This window comes from Caenorhabditis elegans, chromosome III (genome assembly GCF_000002985.6).
Source record: "Caenorhabditis elegans chromosome III".
Taxonomy (NCBI): Eukaryota; Metazoa; Nematoda; class Chromadorea; order Rhabditida; family Rhabditidae; genus Caenorhabditis; species Caenorhabditis elegans.
In genome coordinates, this window is record NC_003281.10 from 11,083,350 (window position 1) to 11,107,210 (window position 23,861).

A 23,861-nucleotide genomic window follows, 5' to 3' on the forward strand; every position below is an offset into this window, starting at 1 on the left:
TTTAGACATAAAATACAAATTTCTTGAGAAAAATTTTGTAGGGAAATTCAAATTTTTCGAAATAAAAAAGGTCTAAAAATTGTAGAAATGTCTTGAAAGTTCTGAAATTTTTGAAAAAAAATTTGCAATTTTCCGTAGAATTTGACTTTTTTTCCTTGTTTCTTCACGACTTCCAAAACTTTTTTTTCAGTTTTTTGGCTAACTTTGGTCATGGTATACTTTTCTATTATCTTGTTAACCTCATTTAAAACTCTACAAGCGAACATTGGTATAGATATCCGAGTTGGCACTTGAGCTCTCAAGCTGGCTCCACTAAAGTGTTTGTTCTCACCTTATCATCACTAGTACTCTAACTAGTGAACCCTTTTCTTTCCAATTGTCGTGTGAAACATTCCTAACGAGACCTCAACTTGTTTCATATACCTTATTTCCTTTATCAATTTCAAAAATTTGGCAGAAAATTGATTGCCAAAATTGGCAGAAACTTACTAAAATTTGGCAGAAAAAGTTACCAAAATTTGGCAGTTAGTTGCCAAAATTCGGCAGAAAGTTACCAAAACTTGGCAGAAAGTTTCTAAAAATTGACAGAAAATAGCCAAACGTTTGGCAGAAAGTTGCCAAAATTTGGCAGAAAGTTACAAAAATTCCGCAGAAAATTACCAAAATTTTGGCAAAAAAATGTGAAAGTTGTCGAAGTTTGGCAGAAAGTTGCAAATTTTTGAAACTCCTGCAGTACTACTTTCAAATTTCAAATTTCCGCCCGCCAAAACTGTCAATTCCCCAAATTTATCTCTTTTTCACAACCAATTCTCACCTCCAAATAGTGACAAGAAATAGATCTATAGAGAAAGAAAGAGGGGAGAAACAAAAGAGACGACAATTTCAAAATGATAGTGACACATACACCACAAGTGGTAACACTTTTTCTTATTTCTTACCGTCCTTTTTCACATTCCTTTCATATCACTGGTTAGCAACAATAGAAGCAAGTTTCAACTTTGCTTCAAAAGGTATAGTTTTCATTTAATTTTTTTTAAATTTCAGTGCACTTTTTAGCTGCTTCAAGAGCAAATCAGAGTTATTAAAAACTAGATTCATATTCTGAAAGCTTTCTGGCATTTTCAAAAAAAAAATTTAATCGGAAATTTTTTATCGAATTTTTTTTTTAAGTTCAAAATACTTTCTGGGAGTGAGAAGTTATTTTTAAGGTCCATTAACATCTGGACTTAGTCCACCACACAAGCCAGATGTGCTGGGCGCAAACTTTTAATGTTTGTCATTGGCAGTTTGCACTTTTTTCAATTTTCCTTTTGAAAAAATTTATTCCTCGAACTTTTTTTAAATTTAAAATTTGGCAACTGAACCTCTCGAACCTTCCCGCAAAATTTTTCATTAAAAATTTAAATTTCCCGCCAAAACTTCTCTCAAAAAATTTGAATTTCCCGCCCAATTTTTTCAAATTTCTTGAATTTCCCGCGAAAGTTTATTTCAAAAAGTTTGAATTTCCAGCAGAAATTTTTCTCGGGAATTAGAATTTCGAGCCAAAATTGTTCCCAGAAAATTTAATTTTTCAATTTTTTTAAAACCCATATTTTTCCCGACCTCGTCATAATTTCCATTGTATGATGTTTTTTTTTTGATTTGAGTCTAGATATATGTAACAAAACTAAACCTTTGTATAGACAGGCAAAACCCCAAAAAAAAATGAACAAAAGTATATATACACATGATGTGAGAGGAATTTACGTCTGCGTCTCTCTTTTTTTCGTAAGGTAATTGAACTTGTTCCAACTTTTAGTAGACTTTTGGATTTTTAAGGGGTTTTAGGAATAAAATTAACACAAATTTCAACATTTCTGTGATTAAATTTTTCAAAAATGTTTTCCTTTGATACCAAAAATCAAATTAAAATTCTGCCACCAAATTCAAATTATATAGATTTCTAAAAAATTTGTATTTTTATTTGCCACACTATTAATTAAAGTTAAAAATTTTAAATCATTTTAGGCGCGAAAGTCAACAATTCAAATTTTTATACCTTTGCACTTACTATTCAAGTTAAAAATTTTTGAAATTTTTGGCGCGAAATTCAAAATCCGACTTTTCAACTTTGGCGAATGGAATTCAAATCAGGGGTGGGCGGAAAATGCCGTTCGGTAAATTTTTTGTAGACAAATTCGGCAAATCGGCAAATTGCCGGTTTGCCGATTTGTTGGAAAATTTTATTTTCGGCAAACTGCTGATTTGCCGTTTGCTGGATGAAAATTTGCCGGAAGTACAGGGATTTTTTATAAGACGGAAATACTTAAAACTGTTCCTTTTTAAAGATGTTTTCTCGTTTTTTTAAAAATATTTTTATAGAATTCGTTTAATTTCGTTTAGTTACTTTTCAATTTTTTAAAGTTGGCAATTCGTTTGCCTATTTGCCGGAAATTCTCAATTCTGGCAATTTGCCGGTTTGACGATTTGCCGGAAATTCTCAATTCTGGCAATTTGCCGGTTTGACGATTTGCCGGAAATTCTCAATTCTGGCAATTTGCCGGTTTGACGATTTGCCGGAAATTCTCAATTCTGGCAATTTGCCGGTTTGACGATTTGCCGGAAATTCTCAATTCTGGCAATTTGCCGGTTTGACGATTTGCCGGAAATTCTCAATTCTGGCAATTTGCCGGTTTGACGATTTGCCGGAAATTTTCAATTCTGGCAATTTGCCGGTTTGCCGATTTGCCGCTCTCCCCTCATTCAAATTCCAAAATTTTCAACGTTTATGGCACGAAATTCAAATTTCTAATTTTCCGAAAAACTGGTGCTCAAAAAAAATTTTTTTTTTGCAAAACCTGAACAACAAAGTGCACTGAAATGGAAACATTATCTTCCGATTTCTCTAATTTTCCCTGCTGTAATCATTAATCAATTCCCCTTGCTTATCATCATCTTTGTCATACATATCATCATCGCCAATTAAAAGTGTGTTGTCTATACGGAACCCGTTTCGAGTTTTAATAGGCTTTTCTATTTGCTTTTTCACAATTTTTTTCAGTGTTCTGAAAAACAAATTTTTAAAAAATAATTTTAATTTGTTCCGGCAAAATTTTGGGATTTTTTTTCAAATTTTTTCGAAAGCAATTTTTGTAGATTTCCAGAAAGTTTCTAGGTAGTGTTAATTAATTAAAATTTAATTAAAATTTTTGGAAAATCGGAAAAAAATAAAATAAATATTTTTCTATAAATTTTAGATATGAAAAATTTTTTTGCAATACTAACCTATATCCTAATCTATCGATTATCTTTTTTATCTTTTCCGGCAGATCTATGTGACCCGATGACTATTACTACTAGTACTAAACACTATTGTTTATATCATGTTAGGAATTAATATTGCAATCAATCACTGATTTTTGATTACCTCTTTGATTTCTTTTCATTTTCATTCACCTGATTGGATTAATTACTTTTTTGTGACAATTTTAATTCGGATTTTACAACAAGTAAGTACAGATTTTTGCATTTTTTTAAAGTGTTACTACGTATTAAAAAAATGCTATACTGGATGAAAACCAAAATTTTTTAATTTTTTGACTAATTGATTATTCCTATTAATTTACATTAACAAACAATTAATTAACGTTATAAAAATCCAATTTTCAAAAATTCAATCTTGTTTTGTACTCCTCTCGGACTACGTAAAGCCGCCAAGTTAAAAAAGTTCGGAAAACATTCTATTTTGAATTTCATAGTATTAAAACTGGTTTATAAATGTTTTCGGAGCAACTCAAAATTGCAAATATGTTCCACTGACTGCATGTGTACTTCACGTGGACAATTTGCAATTTTCAATTTTTAAATATAAATTTTTGGTTGAAAAATCGATGAGTTAGCTGTATTTTAAATCTGAAAATCTCAGTGTTCCATGGAAAAAATTAAAAATTCTGTACTCCTCCTGGAAAATTAAACACATTTTTTTTCGATTTTATAAACTTTTTGAAAATCAAATAATTTAAATTAAAATTTTACCGACTCTGCGAGGACTAAATTTAAGTTTGTGCGTCTGCCGTGTACTCCTCTCGGACAAATTTCAAATTTTCAAAAAATCATTTTTCTGAAAACTTTCTCATAAATTCAAATTTTTATTCCTAGCTCTAAAAAAATAAAAATAAAAATCTATTGTATCAATTCCCAGACAGTTTCACACTTTCCCTGCGAAAAAAACCGATTCTTATCAGATATTGCCACGTCACCAAGCATTCCATATTCCCGACACACATGTTCCACTCGGCCGCCATTCTTATCGCCATTTCTTTTTTTTTTCGATTCTCTGTGTCTCTTAATCTTTCCATATACTTTTTTATCTATTCCTACCATCATCTTCATCAGAAACCGTCTTTACATTCAACTCGCCCCATAAATGCTTCATGCCTCTCCGGGCCCTGTAATTGTGCGGCAGGGGATTGGGAAAAACGCTTATAACTTTGCAGCCATAGGAGGCGCAAAAAAGTTGTCAATAGACAAATTGTAGAAAATAAAATTTCCTATATTTTGTTAGTTAACAACTTTTTGATAATTTTATTGGCTGAATTTATATACCAGTTTTTAAAAATTCTTCTTTTTGAATTTTCTCATATATTTTATTAACAAGTAAGGCCTTCTCAAAAACTTTTCAATTTTCTCACTTTCTCGATCTTCCCATTCCCCGGTATTGAATCTATGATCTCGAGTCCATTTTCTTTTCTTTAATATTTTTTATTCTTTATTGTTCTTGTTTTCTGTACCCCACCCATTTCTCGAGATGAACTCTTGCTGGGGTTGTCTCGTTTTATAAATTTATTTTCTCATTAAACCTTAAATTGTACTACCTTTCAATGTATTACCTTTTGGCTCTTAATGTTGAAAATAAATCAAATCAATCAAATCAAGGCCTTCTCAATTTGAATGTTATCAGAAATTTAACAAGAAATAATCTGTAAAAAATTAATTTTCTACAACTTATCAGTTGACAACTTTTTGTACCTTCTATCACTAAAAAGATATCAATTTTTCAAAAATTCTACATCCCTTTTTTTTCTTTTTTTGCAACTCTTTCTTGCACCTCATTTTGCTTCTAAATTTGATTTTAAAAAATATAGTTCATAATTTTCAGGTAATGGACGTTACAGCGACACCGCGACCACACTCCAAGTTTGTTTTTTTTTGTTTTTTTTTTTGAAAAAATAATTTGGAAAATTTTTTTTTTTTAAATTTTGAATTTCCAAAAATGTTTTATTACTTTTTAGATATATCTAGGAACTATATTTTGAAAATATTTTACAGAAAAATTTTTAAAAATTCTTATGGCAGTCTGATACAGCTTAAACTTTTTTTCTGAAATTTTGACTTTATACCGCAATATCTCAAAAACCAATTGAGCTACTAAACAGTTGTCAACTAAAAACTTGTAGTTAATTTATCTTTCTACATTTTCTTAGCTGACAACTTTTTTATACCTCTTATGACTATTGAAACAAATACTCTTAAAAAAACTGTAAAAATTCTGAAAATTTATAATTTAAAAATTCGAACACTGAAATCTAAAAAACCAATAAAGTTATCAAAAAATAGCAAACTAATAAAATGTAGTAAATAAACTTTCCTACAATTTGTCAGTTGACAACTTTTGATATTTTTCCCAGTTTTTGAAATATGAAGGTTTTGAGCGAACCAGTTTTTTTCGCATGTGCAAATGATGCTCTTGCTCCGAGAGCTTATAACTCTTCGAAAACTAAATATAGGATTAAATTGATAATATAGTAACATTTTCTGCATAATTTACTACATTTTAGTAGTTGACAACTTTTTCATATCTCAAACTTCAGCAGAGATATGATAATTTGAAAAAATCGAAAAAAAAAAATCAAAAATTTTTTTTTTCTCTCACAACTCAATCAATATAATTTTTCAGCACTCAGCGCCCAACACAGGCCTATTATGTGCCTAGGAAGTTGCTCGAGTGTGGTCGCGGCCCGCAATCAAAACCAACGACTATCGACAAAAATGAAAAGGTTGGAATTTAATGGCCTATATTTCTTTAACTTAAAAAACGTTTTTTAAACAAAATTTTGCCGACTTAAGATCACGGGGTTCTGGCCTTCCTCGTTGATTTTTTTCGCGCTCCATTGACAATCGCCTGCCGGACAACGCGTGGGAAAGTCGTGTACTCGACACGGACGAATACATTTAGTTTTACACTAAAAAAGAGTCGCGACGCGACACGCAACGCGCCGTAAATCTACCCCAGATATGGCCGAGCCAAAATGGCCTAGTTCGGCAAACTCTTCCATTTCAATTTATGAGGGAAGCCAGAAATCCGTGTTAAGATAAAATCAATAGATTTCATCAAAATTTACACCAAGAAAATCCGAAAAATTAGGCCCGCCCCTTTTTTCCAATTTCGAAAATGTTCGGCGAATTTCCTCCTTCCAAGTCACCTAAATTTTTGCAGCCAATTCAAACTTCTGCCCAACAGAAGCAGAAGCCCCGCCCACTTATGGATACCGTTATCTCGGCTCCGCCTTCTTCTCTCAAGGTATTATAATTTTTAATTAAAAAAAAATCTAATTTTTCGACCGTAAATATTTTTGTGCTTAAAAATCTACCAATAAAGGGGCGGGGCTTTCCTAGGCCACGCCCACAATTTTCAAGATTCGGATTCTCAACCGAAATTAATTTTTCCAGGAGAAGTCCCCCCAATCCAATCGTCAAACGAAATCAAACAAAAAATCGTCACCACCGCCACGTAAATCGCCAGTGATGACGTCATCATACCAAGTACAGTACCCAAATTCGCCGCGAGACCTTCATCTCGTATCGTCGACACCATCGTCACGCTCCTCGTCCTCAATGAGCTCAAACAATGGAATTGTGTCACCGACGTTGACCGTCTCATCGCCACGTATCGTCAAGGGCGGTCCACAGAAGTATTCGATGTCACGCCCGAACGCGTTTGCTCCGATGATTGCACAATCTGATGAGAAGGAGTGTATTTGTGATCGGAAAAATACACATGTAGTTTGTAAACGGTATGTATCTTTTGCCTCAACGGATTCCCCGAAGAAGCGGTTCCAAAAATTGATTTGCATTTCAACGCGTTCTTGCGAAAGGTCGAAATTTAATGCTAACCTTGGTTAACTGGGTAAAAACCAACGATATGAGAAAATGAAGGAGAGGTCACTCCCCGTGTGTGCCGACATCTCGCGGGTTCCGCGCGCCGCTGTGTTTAGCGTGCGAGTGGGAGGAGTTTGGCTAATTTTGATTGGAAGATTGGAAAAAATGTATTTCCCGACGAAAATTTATGAATATTATGTTAAATTATTGTTTTAATTCAGAAAATTTATGGAAACAGTTGAAAACTTAGGTTTTCCATCAATTTAAAAAATATTTTTGCTAAAAACGCTTCAAAAATGGGAATTTTCGATTAAATCTTGCAGTTTTTAATTAAAAACGGTTTAAATCAACATTAAATCTATAAAGAAATATGAAAAAACCACTCAAGTTAAGACTTTTTGCTTAATTTCCCCAATTTACCCCCAAACTCCTTCCAGTCACACGCTAAACACAGTGGTGGGCGGAACCCGCGAGATGTCGGCACACACGGGGAGTCATCTTCCTTTCAATTTCTACTCAATTTGGTTTATACCCAGTTAACCAAGGTTAGCATTAAGTTTCGACCTTTCCAAGAATGTGTTGAAATGCAAATTAATTTTTGGAACCGCTTCTTCGGGGAATCCGTTGAAGCAAAAACTCTGAAGCTTTTAAAACATAAGAAATTTCCAGATGTGGCTACGAATGTGTTGGCCGAGTGCAAGTGACATGCGGCAAGCATCCTCTGATCCTTGCGCTCAATGATCTCCGCGAATGCCCGAATCCCGTGTGCCATAGCGTTCAGCTGCTCGAGTGCGACGAGCTCGACGATCAGGATGTGCACGACGATGGTGTCGAGCAGCTGCTCGCCGAGCCGATTGAGAAAATCGATTTGCTGTCGTGAAAAATTCTAATTTTTAATTTTTACTAAAAGAAAAAACCCAAAAAAAAAATTGAAACCGCGCTCTATTGACAATAATTTTTAAATTTTTCCTGTAATTCTACTACTGACACCTGTTCATTCGGGTCCTCTCACACATTTCACCCCCTGAATTTTGCTGTACATTTGTCTTTGCTTCTCTACTCTTTTTCAAAAATTTATTAATTTTTTTCTAGCAATACAAAAAAAGAATAATAAATCAATTCGAAACATGAAAAAATGCTCAAAAATACGAAAGAGATCCCTAAAAAACAGGCAAAACAAACATTTAGTACTGAAATGGGAATTGGAAAATCGGGGGCATCAGATCTACGGAAGCTCCTCGCCGAGTTCAATCGATTTGGCACGTTGCTCGGCGATTTGTGCTTCCCACATTGAGGCATACGTGCCTTGTTGTGCAAGAAGCTCCTTGTGACTGAAAAATGACAAAAATTAGGGTATTTTTCCGCGAATCTGGATCCACCGATATCACATTTCCCGGAAATGGTGAGGTCTCTATGAATTTGTTTCTAACAAACTTAAATTCCCTATATTCCCTCAAATCGTGAGGTGTCATAAACCGGTCCATTTTTTTGGGCGGAGCCATTGTTTTCAGTTTTCGAGAATCTGTGTCCACCGGAAAAAACTTTGTGGAATTGTGGGCGGAGCCTGCAAATATAGGGAATCCAAAATCCGGTGGAAACGGATTCCCGAAAAGTTTAGGGTTTTTACTAAATTTTCCGTGTGAGGCCTCTCGGAATTTAAAATTCTGTAGAACTAAAATTCCGGAGAATTTCGCTTCGCAATTTAAGGGAATCTTGAAGCTGGTGGAAACGGATGGTGTCTATTATTGATTGATATTGATTTGGAGGCCTCACAAAAACGATTAAACCGGTAGAAACAAATTCACAAGGAAAAAGGGGATTTCGTAAGTCACTGGGAGTGTTAAAATTGGTAGAAACAGATTCCCGGAGAAAATAGGATCTAAAAAGTACATAAGTGCGCACCCTGAAATCGGTAGAAACAGATTCCCGACGGAAATGAGATCTCACGATTTGGAGTGAACTACAAGAACGGTGGAAAAAGATCTCGCAAGTTAGGGGGAATACTAAATCTGTTAGAAACAGGTTCCTGGGATCATAAAACCGATAGAAACAAAACCACGGAAGAAAATGGTTCTCCAAAGACACTGGGGAATCCCAAAATCAGTAGAACCAGATCTACGGGCAATAAACTCACTTTCCCCTCTCCAAAATGATGCCCTTATCAAGAACAAGAATAAGGTCAGCATTGACAACCGTGCTCAATCGATGAGCCACCACAACTCCGGTACGTGATTTGCAAAGCTTCTCCAAACACTTTTGAATCGCCCGTTCTGTCGGTGTATCCAACGCCGACGTGGCTTCATCCAAGAAAATGAACTGCGGCTTCTTGAGAATAGTTCTGGCAATTGCGACACGTTGCTTCTCCCCTCCACTAAGCTTCAGCCCACGTTCTCCAACCATTGTCGCGTATCCTTCAGGCAGTGAGGTAATCTTTTCATGAATCATTGCTGCCTTCGCCGCCTCAATAACCTCTTCATCTGAAGCATCCGGTCGTCCGAATCTGATATTATACATAATTGTGTCGTTGAAGAGTACAGTATCTTGTGGTACAATTCCAATTTGTTGCCGCAGTGAGTGCATTGTATAGTTTCGAACATCAATTCCATCGAATTCAATACTTCCTTCCGTAGATTCAAAAAGTCGGAATAGTAGTCGAATTAGTGTGCTTTTTCCGGATCCCGATGAGCCGACCTGCAAATTTATCGATTTTTGTATAGCATATAATGGGGGCGGGGCCGAAAATTATCAATTTTTCGAAGAAAACAAAGTGGTCGGGGCTAAACATTTCGATTTTTCAGCAAAAAATATGGGCGGAGCCAAAATATCGATTTTCGAAAAATATTGTGGGCGGAGCCAAATATGTTTTGTAAGAAAAAAATATGGGCGGAGCCCAAATATAGTTTTTTTCCGGGGAAAATTTAGGCGGGGCTAAAATATCGTTCTTTCAGGAAAAATGTGGGCGGAGCCAAAATATAGTTTTTCCGGGGAAAATGTAGGCAGAGCCAAAATATCGCTTTTCCGACAAAAATGGGCGGAGCCAAAACTTCAATGTTTCTAAAAAATGTGGGCGGAGCCAAAATATTCGTTTTTACCAAAATTCAAAACCCCGTAGAAACAGATTCACGGGAAAAATGAGATCTCACAGGTCAGGAGGAATCCAAAAATCGGTAGAAACCGATTCCTGGGGAAAATGAGATCTCACAGGTCAGAAGGAATCCAAAAATCGGTAGAAACCGATTCCTGGGAAGAATGAGATCTCACAAATAGGTGGAGAATCTGAAAATCGGTAGAAACAGATTCCCCGATTTTTTTTTTCGAATTTTAAGGCAAAACCCTATTAAAAATTGATTTTTTTGTGATTTTTTCTCGGAATTTCCAAGTAAAAAAGTACCAATGCAACAGTCTGTCCATTTCCAATTTCAAAGCTAATATTTTTGATAACAGGCAGTCCGGTGTTATACTCGAATGTCAGATTTTTGACTGAAATTGTGCCACGTGGATCCGTGTACGGTAGTGCGTGTGGTAGATCTTTGACCTCGACTTCGTCGTTCATCAAATCGAACATGTTCTCCATATCGACAAACGCTTTTTGGATTACTCTGCAAAAAAAATCGAATTTTCAAAAAAATTGAAATTTTAATTTGAAAAAATTCAGATTTTTCAGAAATTCTCAAAAAAAAAAATGCAAAAAAAACATTTTGTGGGCGTGGTCTTGGAGGTTCCGCCCATTTGATGGGCGTGGCCTAATAACTTTTTTATGGGTTTTCGAGTAATTTTTTAAAAATTTCATTTTTTTTATTTGCACAACTTTCAGTCTAATTTTCCGTTTAAAAAAATCTCAAATTGGAGGCTCCGCCCATTTTGTGGGCGTGACCGTGGAATCTTTTTTTTTTCGTTTTAAAATAATTTTCAACATGTTGAAATGTTTTTTTTTCATAAAAAATCGCCAAAAAACCTATAAATAGTTCCAAAAAAGTTGAGCGGTGTGTAGAGTTGGAGTAGGTACGTAGTGAAGAGCACATAATCTCCGACAGTGAGAGTTTTCTCGTGAACAATCATATAGACAACGAACACCGATCCTCCGATCATTCCGATTCCGATAATTGCGTTTTGAAGGCAATTTAGGAAGGCTAGAGAGGCTTGTGTCTTCCATTCTGTCACTTGGTAGCTGTAACGAAATTTGGGATTTTCTTTGAGACATTTTTCTAGGAGACACCAAAATTTGAACTCCCCGACCAATCAGCGTCTTCGCTCTCCGCCCACCTAATCGCTGATTGGTCGTGTAGTTCTCATTTTGGTGGGAATTCGAAACTCGCGCGGCGGTTATTTACCTCTCAATAGCATTTTTGAATCGATTCACTTCGAATTCCTCGTTTCCATAATATTTTACAGTTTCGTAATTAATCAGGGAATCCGTTGCGATCGCCGACGTGGCATTGTCTTTTTCGTTGGCCTCGCGAATGTATTGGGTACGCCATTCGGTGATGGAGATGGTTACAGCTGGAAAAATTGGAGGTAGGGTTACTGTATTGTAGGGTTACTGTCAAGTCACTGTAGTGGAGGCTTATTGTAGCATAGAAATACTGTAGCTCTAGTGTAGTGTAAGGGTACTGTAGTGAAGGGTTACTGTAGCGTAAGGTTGCTGTACCATAGGGTTACTGTAACTTTAATGTAAGGTAGGGTTACTGTAGTCCAGGGTTACTGCTGTGTGGGCTACCACAGTGTAGGATTATTGTAGTTTAATTTTACTGTAGCATAGGGTTACTGTAGAGTTAATGCAGTGAAGTGCTATTGTATGGTAGGTCCATTGGAGGGTTACTGTAACATTACTGTTGTGCAGGGTTACTGTACAGTTAATGTAGTGAAGTATTACTATATGGTTACTGTAGCATATGGGTACTGTAGTGTAGGTTCTCAGTGGTGCATGGTTACTGTAGCGTAACTGTAGTGTAAGGTTACTGTAGAGTTAATGCAGTGTAGGGTTACTAGCACTAGTGCTCTGTAGGGTTACTGTAGTGTGGTTAAGGTAAGGTTACTGTAGCATAGGGTTACTGTATCGTTATTGTAATCTTGGGAGGGTACTGTAGATGGTTACTGTAGGCTTACTCAAGTAAAGAGCCATCGTGCCGAATACGATAAGTCCGAAATATGCATTAAATGCCGAAAAGAAGAAAATGACGGCAATCACGATGTCGGCAATCGTCGGCACCACGTTGAACAGGATGTAACTGGAAAAAAAGATTTTTTTTTGGAAATTTTGAATTTTTATGGAGAGTTTTGATCTTAAAATACTTAGAATTGTCTGAAATTCAGAAAACCACAGAAGAACGAAAAATTAATCGATAACTGCAGAACCAATCAGCAATTTGCTCCGCCCACTCCATCTGATTGGTTGAAAAGTGGGCGGAGCGAATCGCTGATTGGTCGAGGTGTTCTCATTGGTCAAAACACTCGAAAATCGCGTGAGGTACTTCCAAATTTCGGACAATTTTGAGAATTAATCGGCTCTTACTTTAAAATATTATTAACCGAACTGGTTCCCCTATCCATAACACGCAGAACTTGTCCAGTCTTCCGTGATAAATGCCATCTGAGTGACAATGAGTGTAAATGTTTGAATAGTTCCACTTCAAGCTCTCGGGTCGTGTATTGTTGAATCGGAATCCATAAATACGTGCGAACCGTGTTCAAGAAACCGCCCATCGCTCCGTTTCCTTGCAGGAATTTCAAAAATGTGGCCAAAAACAGGAGGGAGTACTGGAAAGTGTCCGGTGTGGCGAGCTCGTCGACTAGAAAAAAAAATTTGTTGGGAAAATTTAGAGAATTATATTTTTCTAACCAATCCATTTGCTAAGAATCGGCAAGGAAACATTGATGAGGCGTCCGATGATGAGAAGAAATAGACAAAAAACGACGCGAAGTTGGAGGGAAATTGATTTTGTCGGCCAAATGTACGGCGCCACGGTCACCACTTTTTTCGATAGGTTGTTCCAGGCCTGAGAATTTTAAATTCTTTGATTTTCAAATATTTTTGGCCGAAAGTTTCATCCGCTTCTGGCTTCCCTCAGGCCATTTTGACTCGGCCACGGCCCCAGTAGATTCACGGCGCGTTGCGTGTCGCGTCGCGGCTCGGTTTAAATTGTAAAACAAAAAAATTTCGGTTTTCCTCAAAAAACAACCGAAACATCGATATTTTCCAGCGGCACTGTTATATTCGAAACGGAGGTGCAATCGCGCTCCACGGCCAATTGAAAAAGCTCCACCTCCTATAGTCGGGTCTCGTTGGGAATTTGGCGACAAAACCGGAAATTCGAATGTTTTCGCCTTTTTAAAATCATTTTTATGCCGAAATTGTTGAACTTCCAAAATTTACAATTTCGCCGTCAAATACCTAACGAGACCCATGGTTCGAGGGCGGAGCGTTTTCTATTCACCATGGAGCGTGGTTGCACTGTAACTTTGAATTTTTCTGCGTCTCCATAATATATCAAATGTTGTTTTCCTAAATTTTCAGACATTTTACCGTTAAAAATTTTTTATTTAAGGTCAAATTTTTGTTTATTAGGTAAGTTTCAGAGTAGAAATTCACCTAAACTCTAAAATTTCTCTAAAAATCGTCTGAAAAAAGCAAAACATTTTCTGCAAAATTCGAATATTTTTTGTCGAAATTTTGAAAAAAAATTTTGGTTAAAAATTATTACACGTTCCCGCAATTCTGTCAGCTCATTTTAAAGACGCATACATACATTTTTGGGTCTCGTCACGATCCAGTAGATCGTGGCGAAACCCATTATGTATGCGCCTTTAAATTGACATGACAATTTTTAGACGAATGTATAATAATAATACTTTTTTTCGAGTTTCAGAAATTTTAGAAAAATATCAACCGTCATTTTTTGGCGAATGTATAATAATAACATTATTTTTCTAGTAAAATGAAGGTTTTTAGACAAAAATGAGCTATTACACATTCTCAAAAATATGCCCTCCTATTTTAAAGGCGCACACACTTTTGGGTCTCGTCAAGATCGTGGCGAGACCCATCGGGAAATGATATGTATGCGCCTTTAAATTGACATGACAATTTTTAGACGAATGTATAATAATGATAATTTTTCCGGTTTTTAAACTCCAAAAAGCTGAAATCGTGGCGAGACCCTGCAAATTCCTTACAGATTCTCGACTAGAACATCCGGAAAAATTGAATAATCCGGTGACAATTGTGAAAAAGAAAACGACAGTGACAAGTGCCAGCTCGATAATATAAAATGTCAAATCTCCGCGATTTTTTGACGTTGGCTCGAAATACTTTTTCCAGTCGGTCAGTGGAATGCAGTGAATTAGAAGAGCTGCCGAGAAGGCAAAAGCCAGTGAAATTGGGGTGCTCGGTTGATTACGCCATTTCGAAAAAGAGCACAGCGATAGAATCCAGAAGAACTGAAAAAAAATATTGATTTTTGTTATTTAAATGATTTTCTGAGAAAAAAACACAGAAAAAATCACAAAATTTCAAGAGCTCAGTCTAGAAAAATGAATTTTTCATTAGAAAATTAGAAAAAAAGGGGCGGAGCTTAATTTTGCAACCCTGCGGCACAGTTTTTCTCCTTTTTTCGTTGATTTTTTTCCAATAATGTTTTTTTAGGCTTTTAGGCTTTACTAATTTTTTTTTCAACCTAAAATCCAAATTTTAAAAAAAGGAGGAAAAAACTGTGCCTCCGGGTTGCAAAATCAGGCTCCGCCTCTTTTTCTGTGCCGCGCGCTGCTTTTTGCAAAACTTTAGACTGTTTTATTTCAACAGTATTGCTTGGAATGTGTCTTTTTCACGATTTCCTTGATAAGCCATTTTGTGGGCGTGGTCTCACAAGCCCCGCCCCCTTCTTTTAAATTTTTTCTGAAATATAACATTTTTGAAAAAATGAGACACACACACATTCCAAACTGATTTCTTAAAATTTTGCAAAAAATGTTCAGACTACGCCCATTTTGGAGGCGGAGTTAACGATTTTTTGGACTAAAAAAATTAAAATTCAAATTGTCAAACCACGCTCACAAAATGGGCGGAGCTTGTGGAATTCTCACAAAATTTCGAATTTTGTCAAACATTTTTCATTTTTTCTCCATTTTTCTCGGCAAAAAATCGTGTACCTACCAATTTTGAAACACAAAATGCTAGGAGCAAATGTGTATACGGATGAAAATAAAAAGTAAAGCAAAAGTAGAAAATCGATTGGCAAATAACCGCAAAAATTGTGCAAATCGATAGAATTTTCGAGATTGTCAGCTTTGAGGTGCTGGAGGCGTCGTCATCTGAAATTATTTTTTGAAAAAAAATTTTAAAAAAATTGTCCGAGAGGAGTCAGTGAAAAATCTTGAATTTTCTTAATTTTTTGAGAAAAAATTTTTCAAAAATTTTGAAAAAATTAATTTTTTAAAATTTGTTTCGTTAGTTATAAATTCGAGATTTTTCGCTGAAATTCGGAAAAAAAATTAAAAATTCCTTTTTTTTCCGAAAAAAACATTAATTTTTCTATAATTAAGCACCTGTCATTCGCCGATAATTATTATTTGCCGAATTTGAATTTGGAATACATAAAACTATAAAATTGACGACGATGAAGAATGTGTAGACTCCGAATGATATTATCTGTAATTTATATTTTTTGTAATTTTGAAAAAAAAATTTGATACTTTTTTTTGTAATAAATAATTGAAAAAATACAATAAAAAAATTATTATACATTCCCGCAATTGTACCAGCTCATTTTAAAGACACATACACTTTTGGGTCCCGCCACGATCCACGTAATTTAGGACTCTTCTAGGATTCAAAAGATGTAGACCGTGGCGAGACCCATCGGAATATATTATTTATGCGCTTTTAAATTGGCATGACCTTTTTTCGGCGAATGTATAATAAAATTATTATGATCATAAAATGATACAAAGTTTCTTCAAAGCAAAAAATAAATTATTACACATTCGCCGAAAAACTACCTCCTATTTTAAAGGCGCATGTACTTTTGGGTCCCGCCACTTTAAAGCTCCAAAAAGCATTAATCGTGGCGAAACCCAAAGCACAAAAATGTGCGCGCCTTTAAACTGAAATTGCATTCTTCTACAAATGTATAATATTTTTTGTGTTAGAGTTTTATTTAAAAAAAAAATTTTTTTAATTAAAAAATTTTTATTACACATTCGCCGAAAAATGCGCTCCTATTTTAAAATCGCAAACACTTTTTCCTATTTGGGTCCCGACACGATCCACGTCATTTTTAGGGATTTTAAGCTTCAAAAAGTCGAAATCGGGGCGAGGCCCAACCTAAAAAATGTGTGCACCTTTAAATTGAGATGAAATTTTTTCGCGGAATGTGTAATAATTTTTTTCTACAGCACCTTATTACAAGATGGCCCAATTGGCCATAGTCCTTCGGCTCGACATTCGTCGAGAAATGGTGAAAAGCCCATCGGATTTTTTGGCCTGAAAATCTATAAATTTTGGGGCCGAGGCGTGTGAAAAGGATAGGAAATAGAGGTGAAAACCTGAGAAATTATCGATTTTTTTTGTATAGCCGTTAAATTAGATTTTTTAATTCGAGAAACAAGAGAACAACAATAACGACAACAGTAAAAAGATATGGGGAAAAATTGAAAAAAAAATCCAATTTTTTTGAATAAAAAAGTTGAAAAATGGGTTGAAAGCGGAAATGTCTGGGGCAATTTATGAGGGGAAATGGGATTTTTAAATTTTTTATATTATTTTTTTTTTGGAATTTTTCACTAGAAAAAAACCGTTAACTGAAAAAAAATACTAAAAATTAGCTTAAACTCGGCGGAATTTCTATTTTTTCGAGAAAAACTTGATTATGAGCCAAATTTTTTAAATTTATGTAAATTTTCACTGAATTTCTGGATTTTCCAAATTAAAAAATTCCAAAAATTTTCCAAAAATTCGAAATTTTGAGCCAGTTTCTTCTAAAAAGTTTCTCAAGGAATTTTCAACAAAAAAAATCAATTTTTTGAGAAAAATATGAATTTTATTGTTAGGGCTAAATTTCACTCAATTTCCAGGGATTTTCTGAAAGTAAAAAAATTCCAAAAATTCAATTATTTGAGAAAAATGGTATTTCCGGATCAACTACACTATAAATTCGAAACTTTTGAGCCAGGAGTGACTGAAAATTAGTTTAAAATTTGTGGAATTCTAAAAATTAAAATCTGCGAGAAAAACAAGATTTTGGGCTCCAAAATTCCAAATTTCTGGCTCAATTTCGCTCATTTTTCGCGGATTTACTAAAAATAAAAATTCTTTAAAAAATACCAAAAAACCCAAAATTTTGAGCCAGTTTCTTCTACAAATTAGCAGAAAATTGGAGAAATTCCAAAAATATTAATTTTTCGAGAAATCTGGCCATTTTTCTAAAGGAATTTCCTAAAAAATGGGGGGGGGGGGGGGGAATTTAAAATCCGAAATTAAAAAAAAAAACAGAAATTGGGCTCCAAAAAGCCCCTAAAAACGGGAATTTTGGCTCGATTTTTACGGAATTTTTACAACAAAAAAAAAACGGGGGAAAAGTACAATTTTTCAAAAAAAAAACTAGAGAATATCATTGATAAGTGCAAAAAAAATTCAATGATAACTATCAAATTCTCCTACACAGACAATGTTCTTATCATGGAAAATTCGTAGAAAAAAGATACGCAGAGAAAACGAGTGTTTGCTGAGCAAAAAGTGGTGGGCGGAGTCGGGAAGCGGGTCCTAGTGGCGCTGATCTACGGGCATTTTAGTCCAAAATCCATGTGGCTGCGGCCCGAAATCTGTCGCTTTTTCCGTGACGCTTCGAAATTGCAATACGTACAGCTGACATTGATCCGTGAACTTGTTTCTGCAAAAAAAATGGGATTTTTTTGGAGTTTTTATAAGAAAAATTGGGGTTTCGGATTTCGCAATAGTTCAGTTTCTTTTTGGAGAAAATGATGACAAAATGGGGATTTTTTTAGATTTTTAAATTTTTTTTCAAAGATGATAGGATGATGACATATACGAAATCGGGATGTGGAAAAAAAATTGGAAAAAAAATTTTTGGAATTTTTTAAAGGATTTTCAGGTTTTCCAGATTGGCTTTTTTTTTTTTTTTAAATGTGGAAAAAAAAAGTTTTTTGACGAAAATTTAACGATTATTTAGGTTTTTTAAAAAAATTGAAAAAAATTTTTTTTTTGAAAATTTTAAATGCAAAATTTTTGAAATTAAAAAAAAATTATTCAAAAAAAGCTTTAAAATTTCAAAAAATGTTTACTTTTTTTTTTAATTTTAAAGAAAATAATTTTTTTTTAAATTGAATTTTTTCAGATTTTCCAGACCAAATTTTACGAATTATTGATTTTTTCATTAAAAAAACTAATAAAATGTGTGTGGTTTTTTTTGAAAATGTTTTCAAAATTTTCCGACGAATTCTAGGTTTTTTCAACAAAAAAAACCGGAAAAAACTGTTTTTTTAATTTTTAAAAAAAGTTTTTTAGACAAAAATTTAACGATTTTAATTTTTTTTATTGGAAAAAATCTGAAATTTTAATTTTTTAATTTATTAATTTAAAAAACTAGTTTTTAAAGTCTCTCTTCAAAAATTGAAATTTTCTGAAATAAAACACTTTTTCGAATTTTTTCCGGACATTTTTGAGAGTCAAAAAGGCGAAATTCTTGGTTTTTTTTAATAAAAAAAAATGTTTAAAAAATTCGGATTTTTACTAATTTTCTAATTTTTTTCTTCAAAAAAAATACCAAAATTGTTATACAAAAATTAAAATTTTGGTATTTTTCAATTTTTCGGGATATTTTTTGAAAAAAAGTCAGATTTATAGGCGAAAAATCTTAAAATAATCGACTTTCTAGGAATTTTTAACCCTAAAATTCAATTTTCTTCAATTTTATTCGGTAAAAAGTCGTTTTTTCTCCAAATTTCCAGATATTTCAGCCTGTACTAACACGAAAATCCTTGAGCAAAAAGTCATTTGGCTGATTTTCGGCTCCTCTAACGATTGATTCGATCAGCTTCACACCTTGAATCATAAATTGACCACCAGCATCCTCCAGAACGATATTCGCTGAAAATTAGTGGAATTTTTCGTTGAAAAATGGTTAAAAAGGGAAAATTTGTGGAGTTTTCACAAATTTCTGAAGGATTTAACGAAAAAACTGAAATATTCCGACAAAAAACCACGAAAAAATGCAATTTTTAGCTCGAAAATTGTGGAAATTACGATTTTTTCACAGAAATTCCAATGTTTCTGCGAGCATTTTGAGCGAATTTTATGTGAAATTTCCCGATTTTCATCGAGAAAACTGGGGAAACTCGCTAAAATCCCGTGAAATTATAATTTTCGACCTGAAAATCGGTTAAAGGCTCTTAAAATCGCAATTTCAGCTATTTTATGGACATTTTTATACAAAAATTTCTGGATTTTCCAGAGAAAGTAGGGAAATTATTGGGTTTTTAAGCTAAAATGGCCGATTTTTCAGCGAAATTCCTGATTTTCGACGGAACATTCCGAATTCTGATCAATTTAAGCGGTTTCGGAGCATTTTTCAAGCGAAATTGCTGGATTTTCACCTCGAAAATTGTGAAAATTACATAAAAACGTTGGAAAACAGCTGAAAATTGTGATTTTTTCACTAAAATTCCGGTTTTTCTGCTTTTTTTTGAGCATTTTGAGCTCATTTTTATCAAATTTTAATTGAAATTTTTCGATTTTTCAGTCTGAAAATCGGTTAAATGCTCTTAAAATCGCATTTTCAGCTCTTTTTTGGACATTTTTAAACCAAAATTTCCGAATTTTCCAGAGAAAGTAGGGAAATTATTGGGTTTTTAAGCTAAAATGACCGATTTTTCAGCAAAATTCCTGATTTTCACCTCAAAAATTGTGAAAAATGCATAGAAACGTTGGAAAACAGCTGAAAATTGTGATTTTTTCGCTAAAATTTAAGTTTTTCTGCTTTTTTGGACCATTTGAGCTCACTTTTATCAAATTTCAATTGAAAATTTTCCATTTTTCATAGTAAATCGGTAAAATGCTCTTAAAATCGCAATTTCAGCTATTTTGAGGGCATTTTTAAACAAAAATTTCTGGATTTTCCAGAGAAAGTAGGGAAATTATTGAGTTTTTAAGCTAAAATGGCCGATTTTTCAGCAAAATTCCTGGTTTTCGACGGAAAATTCGGTATTCCGATCAATTTTACCGGTTTCGGAGCATTTTTAAAGCGAATTTCATGGATTTTTATCGTTTTTCCACTCAAAATTCCCAATTTTTAGCTGAAAATCTGCAAAATCCGTACAAATAATTGGCGCCAGTACATTTGCCAAATTGAGCAAAGCATCCGGCAGCTCAAATGGTGAAACTGCATTGGATTTCGATGAGCTCACAACTCCAAATTCGAATGGGCTCACGTCGGGATTCTGAAATTTATGGAATTTTAGGCTTTTTTACGTGGAAAAATTGCAAAAACCTGCACAAAAACTCGTTTCAAATCACTTTTTCCCTCGATTTTCTCATTTTCGAATCGGATTTCCAGGGTGGAAGGATCCACGTGTCGTTCTCGATTTATATCGTAAATCTGAAAGAAAAAAAATATTTTTTCGAAGTTTTTTAGAGTTTTCAGCGAATTTTCAAGCTTTTTTTGGAAAAATTACAGATTTTCACTGAAAAAACTGCAAATTTCGTCAATTTTCAGCTTTTTTTACAATAAAATTGTCATTTCTAACAGGTTTCGGTCAAAATTTTGTGGTTTTTAGTAATTTTTTAAGGTTTTGAACTGAAAATTGCATTTTGAAAATGTATTTTTCGGATTTTCAGTCAACTTTCAAGATTTTTACTCAAAAATATCGAATTTTTGAGAAAAAGGCGAGTTTTCAGCTTTTTTTGACAACAAAATTTGAATTTTTCACTAGTTTTCAGTCAAAAGTTTGTGTTTTGAACAGAAACTTGCAGTTTAAAAATGTATTTTTCGGGTTTTCAGCCATTTTTCAAGATTTTAACAGAAAATTATCGAATTAAATCGATTTTTTTATGATTTTTATCGAAAAAATTATATTTCAATTTGTTTTTTTGCGTTTTTTACGGCAGAATTGCAATTCTGACGAATTTTCGGGTTTTTAAATCGAAAATTACAATTAAAATGTATTTTTAGCTAAATTTCAAGATTTTTACTGAAAAATGCAGAATTTCATCGATTTTTAGCGCAAAATTGCAATTTTCTATAAATCTTCCGGTTATTAACTGAAAAATCGGATTTTAAATTGATTTTTCTTCATTTTTTTTCTCGAAAATGCAGTTTAAAATCGATTTTTTTCGCGTTTTCCAGCCAAAAACCACGAACATTGATGAAATTAAGAATTGTATCGATTAATCCCGGCTTATTCCACGCCAAACGCTTCGAACTGCCCAGATAATTGATAAAACAGGGGAAGAGATCGGCATGATTCCGGCAAAGGCTCGGATATCGATCGAGAAGCACCGAAAGTGTGCTCAGTGCGAGGTGGCGGACTCTGAAAATTCAAAATTTCCCATTTTTCAGCAAAAATGCACTGACTCTGTGACGATATTCGTTAGAGCGCGGATCACGTGAGACAGGAAAAGCTTTGGAATTATCCATTTTGAGAGCAAGCCGAAACATTCCAATGGCGGCTTCTTTGTTTTCATTGTAAAGAAGCGCTTTGCCCAGGTGTACAATATTATCGATCCAATACGGTATGAGATCGAAAGCGGATCTGAACTGATAAATGGCATCGTCGATAGCGTCATATGGGGTGGCATAATGATGAATTAACTGTTGTCGGTCAGACTCCCAAATCTCCAGTGCTGAAAGAGCCCAACGGCCAAGAATATTATTGTACATTGCATTTTTTCCTGCCTGGATAGAGATGGCACGATCGAGATATTGTCTGCAGTGTCTCATCTCCAGATTCTTTTCATCGCCTTCAAGATATTCGATTGCCTTTCCTGACATCACAGCGGCCCAATGAGCAGCCAAGATGTTGTACGAATCGGTGTTCCAGGCTTCGGTAGCGTACATCTTTCCTTTGATTATGATGTCCTTTCTCTTTTCCTTCTCAACAAAATTTCCAATTTTTGTACACAATTTTGCCAAACGACAGAGAAGATCGATGGACTTCTCTCCAGAATCGTATCTCTGCAAATTTCGAATTTTATTTCATTGTTTAAATACAAATGAATAGTCTACCATCTTTAAAGCTTCAAAACAGTCGATATAGAAGTCACGAGTAATCATTGGAGAATCAACGACAGCAATCTGAAATCGAATGATTTTTCGTTAAAAAGAGTACTTAACTGTATAAAAAACCTGAACTGGCTACTGTAGCACTGGCGTCGATGTACTGGCTTGCTATTTGTAATTTTCTGATCAAATTGTGACAGCGAAATTCAAGTTGTTGTCATTTTTGTGATTTCTTTTAATTTTTATCGAATGATTTCCGTAAGTCGCCGCTAGTGATACAGTAGTCTTTGAAAAAGTTACTGTAGTTTTCGATACAAGATATTTTGCGCAAAACGCATTCTCAGATAAAATAAAATTATCATCTGCTCCTTACCAGCTTTTCCGTGCTCGTGTTTCCCCAATGACGAATAACCGCTCGCATGATCACTGAATTGAATTCTTCAATCACATCACCGGATACTCTCACTGCTGCAATTATGGAATCTACAATTCTGAAATATTATATTTATTTTAGCTCTGAGATAACAACAATACCTAGTATTTCTAATTTTTGGATCATCGAATGTTTGAGCATTTTCGTGAGCTAAAAGAGTATGCTCTTTGGCCTCTTCTGCAGAGCCAAAGCTCTCTTCGCACTCTGAACACATGTGTTCCAGATGATGATCCGCAGTGAGATGATCGTCCCTGAAACAAAAACCGGTGATTATGCAATATAATATTTGTATATATATTAAATTGCACGTTTTTGGCGAATTTATAATATCATCATTTTTCTAATAAAAAAGCATACAGTATTTTGAAACAAAATGGAATTATTACACATTCTCAAAAATATGACCTCATATTTTGAAAAGTTTTGGGTCTCGCCACAATTCACGTCATGTTGAGGGGTTTTAAGCTCCAAAAAGCGTAAATTTTTTCGGGTTTTTAAACTCCAAAAAGACAAAATCGTGGCGAGACCCTGCAAATTCCGCCTCCTATAGTCGGGTCTCGTTGGGTATTTGGCTGCAAAACCGGAAAATCGAATTTTTCGTTTTTTTTTAAGAATAATTTTTATGCCGAAATTGTTGAACTTTCAAAATTTTCAATTTCGCCGTCAAATACCTAACGAGACCCATGATTCGGGGGCGGAGCATTTTCTATTCGCCATGGAGCGTGTTTGCACTGTAACTTTGCATTTTTCTGCGTCTCCATAATATATTATACGCTTTCCTAAATTTTCAGACATTTGACCGCAAAAATGTTTTATTTGAGGTTAAATTATTGATTTTAAGGTAAGTTTCAGAGTAAAAATTCACCGAAACTTTAAAATTTCTCTAAAAATCGTCTGAAAAAAGCAAAACATTTTCAGCAAAATTCGAATATTTTTGTCGAAATTTTGGAAAAAAAATTTTGGTCAAAAAAATTATTACACATTCCCGCAATTCTTCAGCTCGTTTTAAAGGCGCATACATAGGTATCGCCACGATCCAGTAGATCGTGGCGAGACCCATTGGG

At 34.3% G+C, this 23,861-nt stretch overlaps 2 protein-coding genes, 3 non-coding genes and 1 pseudogene across 6 annotated transcripts; 3 read left to right on the forward strand and 3 right to left on the reverse strand.

The window, feature by feature from the left end:
- Positions 1-5,137: 5,137 nt before the first annotated feature.
- W09D6.5 (uncharacterized protein) lies at positions 5,138-8,273 on the forward strand. The gene is made up of 5 exons (NM_067027.8): positions 5,138-5,175; positions 5,936-6,035; positions 6,476-6,559; positions 6,709-7,052; positions 7,807-8,273. The coding sequence occupies exons 1-5, from the start codon at positions 5,141-5,143 to the stop codon at positions 8,015-8,017; spliced, it is 774 nt and encodes a 257-aa protein (NP_499428.1). The 5' UTR covers positions 5,138-5,140; the 3' UTR covers positions 8,018-8,273.
- sls-2.14 lies at positions 7,063-7,174 on the reverse strand. Its single transcript, NR_002650.1, has one exon. It is a non-coding gene; the product is annotated as a small nuclear RNA sls-2.14 (small nuclear RNA).
- On the forward strand, positions 7,661-7,772 carry sls-2.15. Its single transcript, NR_002651.1, has one exon. It is a non-coding gene; the product is annotated as a small nuclear RNA sls-2.15 (small nuclear RNA).
- On the reverse strand, positions 8,199-16,615 carry hmt-1 (Heavy metal tolerance factor 1). Its single transcript, NM_001027641.4, has 12 exons — positions 16,531-16,615; positions 15,679-15,781; positions 15,287-15,444; positions 14,311-14,574; positions 12,977-13,133; positions 12,650-12,926; positions 12,244-12,365; positions 11,469-11,637; positions 11,093-11,305; positions 10,529-10,736; positions 9,272-9,828; positions 8,199-8,468 (listed from the first exon to the last, which is right to left on the reverse strand). Exons 1-12 carry the CDS (start codon positions 16,600-16,602, stop codon positions 8,363-8,365), a joined length of 2,406 nt encoding a protein of 801 aa, NP_001022812.1. The 5' UTR covers positions 16,603-16,615; the 3' UTR covers positions 8,199-8,362.
- W09D6.9 lies at positions 11,982-12,131 on the forward strand. Its single transcript, NR_052729.1, has one exon. It is a non-coding gene; the product is annotated as an Unclassified non-coding RNA W09D6.9 (non-coding RNA).
- Positions 16,616-17,918: 1,303 nt separating the features above from the next.
- Positions 17,919-23,857, reverse strand: Y48A6C.1 (annotated as a pseudogene). Its single transcript has 10 exons — positions 23,817-23,857; positions 22,899-23,048; positions 22,738-22,855; positions 22,371-22,439; positions 21,720-22,319; positions 21,507-21,675; positions 20,637-20,744; positions 20,466-20,586; positions 19,119-19,237; positions 17,919-18,020 (listed from the first exon to the last, which is right to left on the reverse strand). Coding segments are annotated over exons 1-10 (1,597 nt in total).
- Between the last annotated feature and the right edge of the window lie 4 nt (positions 23,858-23,861).